Genomic DNA, 14,151 nt, shown 5'->3' with positions numbered 1-14,151 from the left:
TGCATAGACTATGTATATATTTCCATATAGTTGTACATATATTTGTAATATTTTCTACCATATAGTAAAACATACATGTGACACTATATCTGTACATTATTAATAAATGTTCCCATATGTGCACATATATTTAACATATTTCACATCTAATTTTACATATATTTAAAATGTATCCCACAATATATTGAACACATATCTACATATATTTCATGTATATTTCTATAAAATTGTACATATATTTGAAATATATTCTACCATATAGTAAACATACATGTGACACTATATCTGTACATATATTGTTAATACATTTTTGCATATAAATCAAAATACAATATTGCGGATATTTATAAATATAATATTGCATATAAACACATATATTATACTCATGTACAATATATTGAAAGTGGCAATAATTTGTATATTTTGCAATATACTGCAATATATTACACATATATAGAATATATATGTATATGTATTGCCAATTTGTAATATATTGGGAAATTGAAAGTAAAATAATATATTGCAATATTTTCCTTTCGTAAGGGTAGTGAGGAGTAAGTCCCGCCGCTATTGTAAAATAGACCCAAACCCACAGCTACGAGGTTCACCCTTTTTTATTTCATCGGTTTCTAACCCTTGGCCTCAGGTTAAAATGCCGTTCCCATTGTTGTCATGATGTGAAGATGGATTGGTCAGTGTGAGATCTCTGTGTGTGTTTGCCTGAGGAAACACTAAGATGTAGGGGTCAGTATGATGATGATGATGATGATGTCCTCTAGCAGCTTATTCACACACCACCAGCACTAACATTTCAAGTGAAGTTTGTAAATGTCTGACAAAATGATAACTCACAGCAGGGTGCTGAGTGAGATTGTTGTATTGATTGTGTCCTGTATTCAGCCCCTCTTACTCTTACTCATTACTCTTGATCTTAGTGTTTTTCTATTAAGATGGAGCTAGTTTGAACCTGTTAAATGTGAAATTGAATGTTTATTTCATTAAGAAGATAGATTAACATATGTATCCAAAAAGAAAGAAAAACATTGGGTTATAAAAATTAAACTCAGTAGTTAGTTGTACTGCTTTCTGCAGAATGTTTAGTGTGTGCATGTTGTTTTCCTTTTTTCATCTGTTAACCCAGACTTCATTGATAGAGGGTAAAGTACAAAGTAAAAATGTGTGCTAGGTTTAAAATAATGTTACTTTTTTTCTGCAAAAAAACGCTAGACCCTCATGAACACATGCGCACGCACGTACACACACACACACACACACACACACACACACACACACACACATGCACGCACCCCTGCACACACACACACACACACACACACACACACACACACACACACACACACACACACACACACACATGCATTCACACACACAGTTCCAGCTGGGTACAGCTTTGTCTCTTAGCAACCTTGACTTGAGTAATTTGACTGGTGTCACCTCTGGTGAAGAATCATTGATTCACAAGTCCTCTGGACATTTCTATTAGAGAGCAATAGATAAGAGCTTTAGATGAATAGATCACTGCTGTTATCACATTATGTGCTTGACTGTTTGTCACTCTGACTAATCATGGCATTTGATCTCCTATTAAAATATTTCACATAAAGTCTGAATGAAGGATTAGCATTTGTCAGCATTTAAAAATTATTCTTAAGTGAAAAAAATAAAAACAAGGCAACAATGTTATTATGTGGAGTTTATGTAAGTGATAATGTATTGTTATCACAGAAATAAGCCCTGACAGTGTGATCAGGACCTGACGTGAAAAAACTATTTGGTTTAATCATTTGTAAAAAGATATAATTAAAAGACATGTTTCATTTTTGTGTAATAATAAACTGTACTTGGCAAAATGATTTGCAGCCATGTGTTATTAGTTTCAGGCGGCTGTTGTCTGGGAATAACAAATCTTGGAATGTCGCGACTGGCCAATCAGAATTAATCATTTTAGAGAGCCGTGTAATAAACAGTAATAATGAGGATGTTGAACAGGACATTAAGAGTTTGCTCTGTAAGTGACTGACGGTTATCTTATGGTGCTAATACTGTTGTTTTGTTGTAAAATGATAGGACTTTGGGAATAGGACAGGAAACATAACATAAGTTTTCCCTACTATGCAGTCAGATGATACCCAGCTTTACATCTACTCAAATTCTAGCGAAACACACCAGTTTTCCAAGCAAACAGACTATATTAGCGATATCAGTGACTGGATGGCAAATAATGTACTTATGCTAAACTCCAATAAAACAGAGATACTTAACATTGAACCGAATAACAGCTACAAGAGTACTTACTCTGAGAAGTATGATAAAAGTATGTTAATTAATGCTAAGAAAAGGGTTCTTGAGTACTCCAGGGTTAAAATACTGCTATCACCTATTCATCAAGGATATGTTGTGATGTTTGCTGTAGCAACAGTCGTCAGAGGAACCCCAAACTACAATTTTATTCTATTCCAAAGGATTTAAATCGGCGGAATAAAGGATTGCCTTCAACCGAAGTGACCAAGGATAACTTAAATTCTTGCCTAATATTAAGTGAATAGTAAAAAGTTATCAAGTAATTCAATAATCAAGTAAACAGTAAGTGATAATAATATAAGAACAGTGAAACAAATTTAATTTATTATTAAATTAATAAATATAACATTACAGTTTTTTCCAATTGCTAACACACTAAAATTACATAAACAGCACAACTATTTAAACTGACACACAGAGAGCAACACCTCTTCTCAAGTCTCCAAAAGTCTAAACACATTTCCTGCTTTACACACATTTTGCAATTCACAATGGCACTTTTTAAATGCACTGAACACGGTTCTCTGCACAAGACACAACAATCTGACATAAAGTCACATGTTTGCCTTTTCAAAACACTACCATTCAAAATGACACTACACGAGCTAAATGGCCAATATATGTGCCACCTGCCCAAACACCTGAATGGTTAATTGTTAACACTTCAATCAGGATGTAAGCACTAGAAAAGACCACAGGTACGTCATTGGCCACAGAGCCATTACAGATATTCCTGGCTAACGTGGTGGGAACATCACAATGTGTGCTGCCATCTCCAATATGGATGGTGTCCTCCACCGTCATGCCAACCTTGGACCATACAACACAGCCCATATTTTCACATTTCTAGAAAGACTCCACAACATTCTCATACCATCAGAGTGTATGAATGATGTAGACCAAAGAAACCGGTATGTTGTAGTATGGCACAACGTGAGCTTTCATCGTGTAGCTGGTTTGCTGACTACCAAACATTTATCGTGCAATACCTCCCACCATACTTGCCATTTTTGAACCCCATAGAAGAGTTATATGGAAGGTATATGACCAGCAGCCCGTTGTGCGCATGCCTCTTTTGCAGACTATGGAAGAGACATGTGATGAGATTGATGTTGGTGCAATTTAGGGATGTGTGTGTATCTGCAAATATTTTTGTGCATGTAAACAATCTAATACATATTTTAGTATTATGGCAAAGCATACTTAAGAAAAGTGCACTTTTCATTATGCCCAACTGTGTGTAGTTGGTTAGACAAAAATCTGGTAATATGAATGAAGTGTGTTCCAATTTGTGTCAAAGTTTGATTTTGATAATGTTATATGTAGTTTCGGTTGGAGTGCTTCATTTTGCAGGATATATGTGGTATTTTGCTATTTGGGTGTGTGGTTTTGTAAATTGTGTTAAGTTTTTTGATAAAACCAGACTAGTTTGCAAAATTGTGTGTTAGCAATTGGAAAAAACTGTAAGTAGCAGATTTTTTTGATTAACATATACAGCTGTCACTTTAAAAGCTTACAGTAATGGATTCATACGTCCTAAAACACTTTTTCCCTAAACTTTGCACTTTACAAATATCCTTTTTATACACATTTATATATGCCAACCAACATTTTGACTTAATTATGAGCGTATGTGACCGTCAAAGCCTAAAAGATCACAACTCTGCATGTGCACGTTTGTTCCCGTTGAGATGTTATGGACAGCAGACTTTCTTTTGTGCACCAGCACCAGCAACTTATTATAAGGACTACAAAATAATAAATTGTAATACATTATAATATTGCTTTACCAGATCCTTGCTTATGAGACAGCGGGTGCGCCAAGCAGGTTTCATCACAAGGACTTTTCATGTATGTATCGTCGTGAAAATAATGCATTATAACTTACCATTAAACTTAGAAATATAGTAGAGATAATGTTTTTTTGTGTACTCGGAAGATGTGATTCCCTGGGGTGCATGGCTGTTATGGTAACGGCGTGCTATGAGAGGGATGTTCATTCGCATTTGTAAATTAAAGCCAAAAATATTCACCAAGTTGTCTATTTATAATGACAGAGATATTATATTTTATTTATTTTTATGAGACATTTTTAATTTCTTGAAATATTTAATACAGAATATGACTATGCAGGATCCCAAATAGTCGACATTTTGTTGATTTTGCGCTCTTCCTCGATCGCGAACAACTGGAGGGACTGACTGGCAGCCGACATATATAACTCCAGATTGTAAAATCAGTATTTTGTCTCTGGTAAACCCTCAATTACACTAATAAATGTGACCATTTAGTGCATATGCTGATATGCTGTGTTCGCTGTCGAGACGGACACAAATATGGCGGCGGCCTTGTGGAAGTGACGTCTTTGGTACCCATGAATAAAGAGAACTATCTTAAAGAACTACTATAAGAATACAATCCATCATGTACACTGCGGTCGCAAAATTCTGGTCACTTAATTTTAAGTCTAAACTAAAGACATTTCTCTTTCAACAAAGCATTCACTTATCTCATCTAGTAAATATACTTATCCACTATACCGTATGACACTTGCATTACATATGAGCAGCCCCTACGCTAATTGGATTTTGTTTCTCTTTACCTGTCTCGTTATCAAACCCATCTTAAAGGTCACGTTCTTCCTGATACCATTTTTAAACCCTAGTTAGTGTGTAATGTTGCTATAATAGCATAAATAATACCTGTAAAATGATAAAGCTCAAAGTTCCCTGCCGGCAATATATTTTATATATAGAATTCCTCTTTAAAAGCCTACAACGAACGGCCGGTTTGGACTACAGCCCTCTATTTCCTGCTTTAATGACGTCAGTAAAACAGTTTATTGACTAAACTCCGCCCACAGGAATACGTCAGTCACCAGCTTTGGCTCAAACGGCTCTGCTAAGCTAAGCTGCTATCGAATCACAACACACTAAACAAACTACACAATCAGAACTCGATACGTATTTCTGAAGGAGGGACTTCACATAACAAGGAAGACATCAGCCCGTTTTGAGGACAGTGAAAACAGAGCTATACAGATAAGTAAATTGTGTGAAAAATACTGTGTTTTTTTACACGTGAAACATGAACACATGTTATATTGCCCACTATAAACACAATCAAAGCTTCAAAAACACAGACAGAACGGAAGCTTTAAACTTAATATTACATTTTTAACATTTTAACTTAATATTAATAATATTGACTAGAGATGAGTTTTATAACCAAGTCTTTGAACCGGTTCACCTACCCGTTCTCACCAAGATGCGTACAAATGACACGCAGTGTGATTATCGTGCAATAGATACGCCAAATTCCGATTTTGCGTGCATATGATACGCCAGTCTTCCCATTCACTTATATGGCGAATCGTTTCGTTTCGTGTCGTTTTATTTATTGTTTTCTCTTTTTTTTTCTGTTTTTTTAAAACATTTTCGCTTGGGTTTAGGGTTAGATTTCACATTTGTTTAAGCAGGTTATTTAATATACAGGTTTCTCTATGTTTTTATCTATATTTAAGCCATGGTCGCTTGGAGTTGGGGTTAGAGTTGGGGTTTGGGTTAGGATGTCATTTTTATATAACAAAAAGTTGCTCTAACCCTAAACCCAAACGACAATGGTAAAAAAAAACAGAAAACAAATGAGAAAACAATAAATAAAACGACACGAAAAGATTCGCCATATAAGTGAATGGGAAGGACTGGTGTATCATATGCACGCAAAATCGGAATTTGGCCGTTGTTGGCATATGATACCAAGTATCTCAAGATGTTTGTTTTTTTAATACTAATTAGTGGTGTAACGGATCATAGTTGACACTGGTTACTTAGCACAGCGTTGTTTTTAGTCTCTGTGCTTACTGGACTTTCTTGGGAGGATTCCAGATAATTCCCAGCATGTTTCCAACTCTCAGAGGAAGATTTGATAAAGACAATGATTTGTGTTATATTATTAAGTTATTATAAAGTAATGGAAAGATCAGTTGTTTGGCCAGCAGCCCACATGAGGATTGTTACTGTAATTTGCACTGGATTTTCAAAAACCAGTAACCTGAGATTTCATGACCAGTTATAATAAGTACTGTAGCAAACACAGTCTGATGTAAGCGGCTTTTTATCAGAGATAAGTCTTTGTTACACCGGGATAGGAAAAAGAAAAGAAATGTTTCTAAAACTAAAAACTGATATAATTGATATACCCAAATGAAACACTACCCTGTAAATCTCATTTTAGTTTTTTACAGTTTAGGCTCGTTGTATTAACAGCTTGAATTTTTCTGTTATGTTTGAAAAGTGAATATTATTATCATGTAACTCTTATTAGACGTGTAATCCGCTTTCCATTAGTCAAAGAGCTTTAGTGTTTAGTAGATGATCTCTTTAGAGCATACTAACAGGATTTAGGACGCTGATCATTTCCAGGCTTTTACTGCTAAGACATGTCTTCATTTTATTACAGCTGTTTTTCTCTCTATAAGCATTATGCTTGACTTTTTCACAGTTTTTTTTTTTAGGTTGGACGTTTTATTTAGGACTATAAAAAAGAATAAGAATTAGATTATTCATCTAAGCAGTTGAATTATTGTTGGGTTCAGTTTAATTTCGTGAGAGCAGACGGCGTGAAGACCTCATGTGGATTATCATTACAGATAATACATTAATACCAGTCATGTGTTATTAACACTGTAGCGCTGGAGACAGAATTCATTTAAACATTAAACTCTGCTCATCAGCATGAAATGAGTTCTGAATTATTAAGTTTCTGTATTCTAAAGATGCATTTGTTAGCTTGACAATCTTCTGCTGTCCTTTAATAAAACATTAAAGCAAACACACACCATCTGAGTGAGGTGCAGGCAAAGATAACACATTTATACTCACTTTACTTGACTTCACACAGAATGCATTCACATATCACATATGTAGCACACATTGACCCCACTACATACACCTACATGCACTTCATAACTGCTTCATAACTTCAATGACTGCTCACTCACTTCCACATATTTTAGTTCACCAACGTTTTTTGGCCAAAAGCCTTTGTCAAGGGCTTTACACCTTCACAATAAATGCCATAGTTAGGCTGTTTACATCTGGTATTAAGATGAGTTTTGGTCGTTCGGATCACAAGTGGATGACACTAAACACAAGTGTAAACAGCGTTTTGAGCTCGCCCACTTTCAACCACATTCAGAGGTAGTCGAATGTGTTTAAGCAGCCACAAAAAACCGCCTACCCTCTGCCTATTGATCTAAAGTGTGATGTACCGAGCACAATGTTTTACACCGGTCCTGACTTCTAGCACAAACCCACAGTGTGCAGCGCGGTCTTTAGGCTTTCATTAATAAACTAAAGCAGATGCTTTCCTACTCGGTTTCATTTTGCAAGCATGTGAAAGTTGCTAAGCTCGTCCAATTGTGATCTGATTTAACAAAACGCTATAAACAGCATCAATGTAATTAAACATTAAATGCAGTTTTAAAATATTGTATTTGGATTTTTCTTCCACAGAAATACAAAGAAAGAAAAATATTAATAATATTAATATTTAATAATAATTGCAGCTATTAACAAAAACAATACCCAAGAAATGGCTTAAGGAAGATCTTCCAGCTAAGAAATTGTTAAAACAAGAAAGCTTTGACCTTTTCATTGAGACCTCCTCAGATTGGTTGCTCAGGGACCAAAATATTACATCGTTATTATAATAGCATACTGTTAGAAAGAAGACCTGACCAAATGCAAATATTATGGCTATTTGTCCTGATGGTGTTTTGTCTATATCAGTTATCTGTATGTAACTCTTAACATAAATTGAATAATAAAATAATGAGATTGAAACCTAAACATACAGTGAGGAAAATAAGTATTTGAACACCCTGCTATTTTGCAAGTTCTCCCACTTAGAAATCATGGTGGGGTCATCGTAGGTGAATGTCCACTGTGATTTTTTTTACTATTTATTTGTATGATACAGCTGCAAATAAGTATTTGAACACCTGAGAAAGTCAATGTTAATATTTGGTACAGTAGTCTTTGTTTGCAATTATAGAGGTCAAACGTTTCCTGCACTGTTAAAATTTTTTTGTGAAATTTACGGTAAATTACTGGCAATTAAGTTGCCAGCTAATACCCGTAGAATTACAGTAATGTCCCGTAATACGAAATTACAATACATTACCGTAAAATAAAAACGGTATCTTGCTGTAGTTGTGTTGCGGTTTATTGACGTTATTTTACAGCTTTTAACTGAATAAATACGGTATAATACTGTTTATTTTTATAGTATGCTAATTTTATAATGTCCTGGAAACAACTCATTTCATTTAGAAAACCAATTGCCTGATCCATTCAAGTTTAAATATATATATATATATATATATATATATATATATATATATATATATATATATATATATATATATATATATATATATATATATATATATATATATATGCATGGTGTTAGTACTGAAAAACTTAATTCATTTGAGTCCACAGAAAACAAATATAACTTTAAACTTAAACTGCAAACATGTAATGTGCAGTAGTGTTATAATCACTTTAACACAAATCTTATGTAGTTCATCACGACCAAACTACACAATAACTGCTTTGAAATAAAACAAGGCAGCATAACATCAATGATCTATTGCCCATCCTTGACCTAAACAACCACACTATTCTTCAGCATAATGGTAACCCAAAAACTGAGTCAAATCCTAACAAAACAAATCCTACTAAAAACATTACCTGTTTAACCCATTTAACCCTTTAAACCCCACAGCAAAATATTTGGTGTCAAAGAACACTGCTTAATGTGTCCACACTACAAAGAGTAAAAGAAACAGAGCCAATGTTGAAGTTAATGAGATAATGAAGTGATGATTGAGTTAATGATGAACAGCTACTGTTAACAAACACAATCACTGAATGAAAGATGAACAAGAACCGAATTAAAGAGAAAAGAAAACAAGCAGAAACTCAACTTACAGACTTAGATGAGACTCAAGACTTACTCAGAGTTCCTAAGATCTCACAAGAAGAGCATCAAACTCCACAAACAGCATTACCATCTTCACTTATTACAAACCAGTTAGATTTTATTTTATATGTACATTCGCTCTTACTGAGAAGTAAATCATTAAGGGGTGTTTTTCTGGACAGGGATAATCTTAAACCAGGAATAGGCCTTAGTTTAATTAGGAAATATATGATTTTTTTGTTGAAAATAATAGTTACCATTCTCGTGATCAGCGGTTGCTTTAGTAGGACTCGTGATCCTTGGCCTTTGGTGTTACATTTATCCTGCTGTTTCAATGTGATTTTAAAGACATTGGGTATAGCAAAAAAGGTATAAAGAAGTTATAATCGCTGACTAATAACCTTTATGGTGATAGTTTCATAAGTCAAATGGAATTTACTGAATTTATACAGAAACTCATAAGTGATAAGATGGGTGGCAACCCCTTATAGTAGTCTAATAATGTGACAGAAACTCAGTGTTAAAGTATACAATCTTAAATAGGTTACAAATAAATGCAAAAAAAGCATATGCAAACTACACACACAGACATCAAGAATCAGTCTATGAATCTCAACAATGGTGACCATCAAATGAAAGCTTCATGCTGCAATGCATGCTGGGTATCAGCATAGTAAAAACTCATTCATGACTCCCAGCATGCATTGCAGCATGAATAAATTATGCAGATGAAGTGTTTTCCCATTTTCTTTTGTCACCCTAGTTGAGAATCATAGGCTTATTCTTGGTGTCTGTGTCTGTCAGCTGAGGGCTAGTTTCAAGTTTGCAAAAGTCCATATGCATGTAACTCTATCAAGATATCAAATTACTGTAATAGCCTACTAGTATTTGTTGTTTAATGATTCTGATTCAAACATGTAAATACTTAGTCATGAACATCCCTAAATACTACTAACTGTCATGATGCAGTATAACAAGGCTGGTAAGACAAACTACTGATCAATAATCAGACATCCAACCTCATGAGACTCTATCATCTCTTGGTTTTCTTTGCCATAACAAACATGCATCATAAAGACACAGTTATAACAACCAGACTGTAAACCAAGTCAAGAGCCCAACTAATGAAAACAGTGATCACCATAATGGTGACTTTAAAGAAAATGCTTGTAAAGTCTAGTAAACACCTGTTTGTTCTCAGTAAGAACTTTTGTAAATGTATAACAGAAATAAAGTCAAAGTGGTCTATAAGTGAAGATGGTAATGCTGTTTGTGGAAATGTTTAATTCTCCTCTGGTGATATAGGGAGAGGTTTAATGTGCTCTGTTATTTTCAGTTAATGTTCATCTAAGTCTTTGTGTCTGTAAGTGTTTCTGCTCATGTCTTCTCTTTTTATTTATCTTTTCTTTAGTGATTCTGTTTATTAGCAACAGGTGTCCATCATTAATGCTTCAGTACTTGAATCATTGACTTGATTGCAGGTGGATCATTAGGAAACTAATGTAGGGAATAGTGAATGAGGGGCTGTTTCTCAATATGCGTTCTTCAGCGATCTTGCGTCCTCGTGTCCTCGCTCTACGTCATCATTAACGGTCGAAGTTCAATTCCAATTCTCAAGAACGCAAGGACAGAGGACGCATGAAAATACCCGGATGTGTTCTTGATATCGAGGATGCATCGAGTGCAGACTTGCTGAAATCGCTTTACGCCCCAGAAGTCATTGCGGCAAAACTTCCGAGTTCGTTCTTCCAAGGTCGCCTGGCAAGACCGATCTCCACGAGGACGCAAGTCCGTTATTTGCGTTCTTGGAATTGAGAAAAAGCCAGGGTGTAGGGTGTGATTTGGGACGCAGTCTTTAACGGTGGACAGAGTATAAATCCTGACAAATCAGGAAATAACGGGACAATGTTGTGGAATCTCCATGGTCTTATTGTAAATTTACAATTGTGGACTGTAAACTGTATGATATCCCACAATGCATTGCATATAACGTTTTTAACCGTGAAGTTACATATACAGTAATTTACCGTAAGATTTACCGTAAAAGACCGCAAAATTACAGAAATTTTTTACAGTGTGTAGTTTTCCACCAGGTTTGCACACACTGCAGGAGGATTTTGGCCCACTCTTCCACACAGATCGTCTCTAGATCAGTCAGGTTTCTGGCCTGCCGCTTAGAAACATGGAGTTTGAGCTCCCTCCAAAGATTCTCTATTGGGTTTAGGTCTGGAGACTGGCTAGGCCACGCCAAAACCTTGATATGCTTCTTACAGAGCCACTCCTTGGTTATCCTGGCTGTGTGCTTCGGGTCATTGTCAAAATCTCACAATACATGGCCCCGGTCATTCTCTCCTTAATACAGTGCAGTCGCCCTGTCCCATGTGCTACCACCCCCATGCTTTACAGTAGGGATGGTGTTCTTGGGATGGTACTCATCAATCTTCTTCCTCCAAACACGTTTAGTGGAATTATGAACAAAAAGTTCTATTTTGGTCTCATCTGACCACATGACTTTCTCCCATGATTCCTCTGGATCATCCAAATGGTCATTGGCAAACTTAAGACGGGCCTGGACATGTGCTGGTTTAAGCAGGGGAACCTTTCGTGCCATGCATGATTTCAAACCATGATGTCTTAGTGTATTACCAACAGTAACCTTGGAAACGGTGGTCCCAGCTCTTTTCAGGTCATTGACCAGCTCCTTTCGTGTAGTTCTGGGCTGATTTCTCACCTTTCTTAGAATCATTGAGACCCCACGAGGTGAGATCTTGTATGGAGCCCCAGTCCGAGGGAGATTGTTTAGCTTCTTCCATTTTCTAATGATTGCTCCAACAGTGGACCTTTTTTCACCAAGCTGCTTGGCAATTTCCCCGTAGCCCTTTCCAGCCTTGTGGAGGTGTACAATTTTGTCTCTAGTGTCTTTGGACAGCTCTTTGGTCTTGGCCATGTTAATAGTTGGATTCTTACTGATTGTATGGGGTGGACAGGTGTCTTTATGCAGTTAACGACCTCAAACAGGTGAATCTACTTTAGGATAATAAATGGAATGGAGGGGGACATTTTAATAGAAGACTAACAGGTCTTTGAGGGTCAGAATTCTAGCTGATAGACAGGTGTTCAAATACTTATTTGCAGCTGTATCATACAAATAAATAGTAAAAAATCCTATATTGTGATTTCTGGAATTTATTAGATTATGTCTCTCACAGTGGACATGCACCTACGATGATAATTTCAGACCCCTCCATGATTTCTAAGTGGGAGAACTTGCAAAATAGCAGGATGTTCAAATATTTATTTTCCTCACTGTACATGAATGCAATATAAGGCTGCGTTTACACTTGGCATTAACATGCGACCTGTATCCGGATGTTGTCCACATACACATTGAAAAGACAAGTGTAAACGCGTCTGTGATCGGAATGTTATCCGATCTGTGTGTCCTGATTCAGAGGTAGTCGAGGACGCATTGTGATCGGATCTCAGTGTAATGTAAACGCAATCCAGCCATCGTATCTGCATTTACAGGTCAACGTCACAAAAAACCCCGCCCACTATCATCTCCTCTCACTGACAGCTGTCAAAAATAAAGGAGGTTAGGTCATGGAGCGCAGGTGAGAGACGCATACATTCATATTTGTGGAGCAATGGAAGCTACGCTTAAAAGTATCTTAATAAATCGATATTCAAAAGCATTTTAACACTGCTGACTGTATTAAAGTTATTCAGGCATATGTTATATGTTCCTATTCATAGAGAGATTTAATATTTAATGGCAGAAAACAGGATCGTTATAATGCTTGAGTTTCCATGGCGACATATCAACGTGAATGTTGCGCTTCTTTCTGGTCAATCGGCTGTTTCTGTCTCATTTAACACATTTTAAGTTACTTTAAAACACGTACAAACCATAATAACATTAACCAAATACATTTATCCAGTGTTGGTTTTATGCAAGGTTACTTATACGTGTTTGTAAATTACATTACTTCTTACGCACTATGAACAGGAAATTTAGGAAATTGTTAGCTCTTTTAATTAAATCATATTAAAATTACCAGGAAACATAACTAACAACAGTTTATGGTTAAAATATAAATATACATATAAGTTCAGGCAGAGCCAAAAGCCCTTTATTAAGGCAGAATAAAACAGTGGAGTCGGTCATGTTTCACGCGGATTTTGTTGTTGATTTAAAGCATGCGGGTGCACGTCAAGTTCAGGTAAAGTTAAACAGGACTGTGCGGACGCTATAAGGCTTTTAAAGAAGGCATTTAAAGCTAAAAAAATATAACGCTTAAAATGTTAACATCACGGTTGTTGGGGTTGCTAGTTATTCTCTGCTGTTGGCTTCTCAGTAGCACTGTACAATACGGGATTGCGGTTAGCGCGAAAACCCTAAATCCTGTGGCTAAAGACAGCTGTACCCATTTTGATTGACAGCTATCCACCCAGCGCGCGTCTCCCCGCACGGGATCCGATCACACATCCAGATACAGAAGCCACATTTATGTGACAAATGTAAACGCGCCGTGTCCTGATATACGAATGATCGGATCTGCGTGAACGGATCACCGAGATCGCATGTTAATGCAAAATGTAAACGCAGCCTAAGACATTGTCTGAAATGAGCATTATAGGGTTTTATTAATGTTTATCTTGTAGGTTCTGATATTACATTTAGTTTATTATTATATTGGCTGCTGCTGTGTGCCTATAAAGTTATGTCTATTGTGTTTTCTATGATTACAGAGACCTGAGCGAGAATTTCATTCAGGCGATTCCTCGAAAGGCTTTCCGTGGAGCCACAGATATCAAGAACCTGTAAGCAGACCTCCT

The 14,151-nt window shown here is 36.0% G+C and overlaps 1 protein-coding gene across 1 annotated transcript in view; it reads left to right on the top strand.

Annotated features, from left to right (window-relative positions):
- Positions 1 to 14,151, top strand: part of slit1a (slit homolog 1a (Drosophila)) — a 75,681-nt gene that overhangs the window by 24,167 nt on the left and 37,363 nt on the right. Inside the window, exon 5 of the mRNA XM_073872820.1 lies at positions 14,065 to 14,136. Coding sequence (XP_073728921.1) covers positions 14,065 to 14,136 — 72 coding nt within the window. The remainder of the gene's footprint in view (positions 1 to 14,064; positions 14,137 to 14,151) is intronic.

The sequence above is a fragment of the Misgurnus anguillicaudatus genome, chromosome 11 (genome assembly GCF_027580225.2).
Source record: "Misgurnus anguillicaudatus chromosome 11, ASM2758022v2, whole genome shotgun sequence".
Taxonomy (NCBI): Eukaryota; Metazoa; Chordata; class Actinopteri; order Cypriniformes; family Cobitidae; genus Misgurnus; species Misgurnus anguillicaudatus.
Note: the sequence above shows the minus strand (reverse complement) of the source record. Positions and strands in the feature narration are given on the sequence as shown.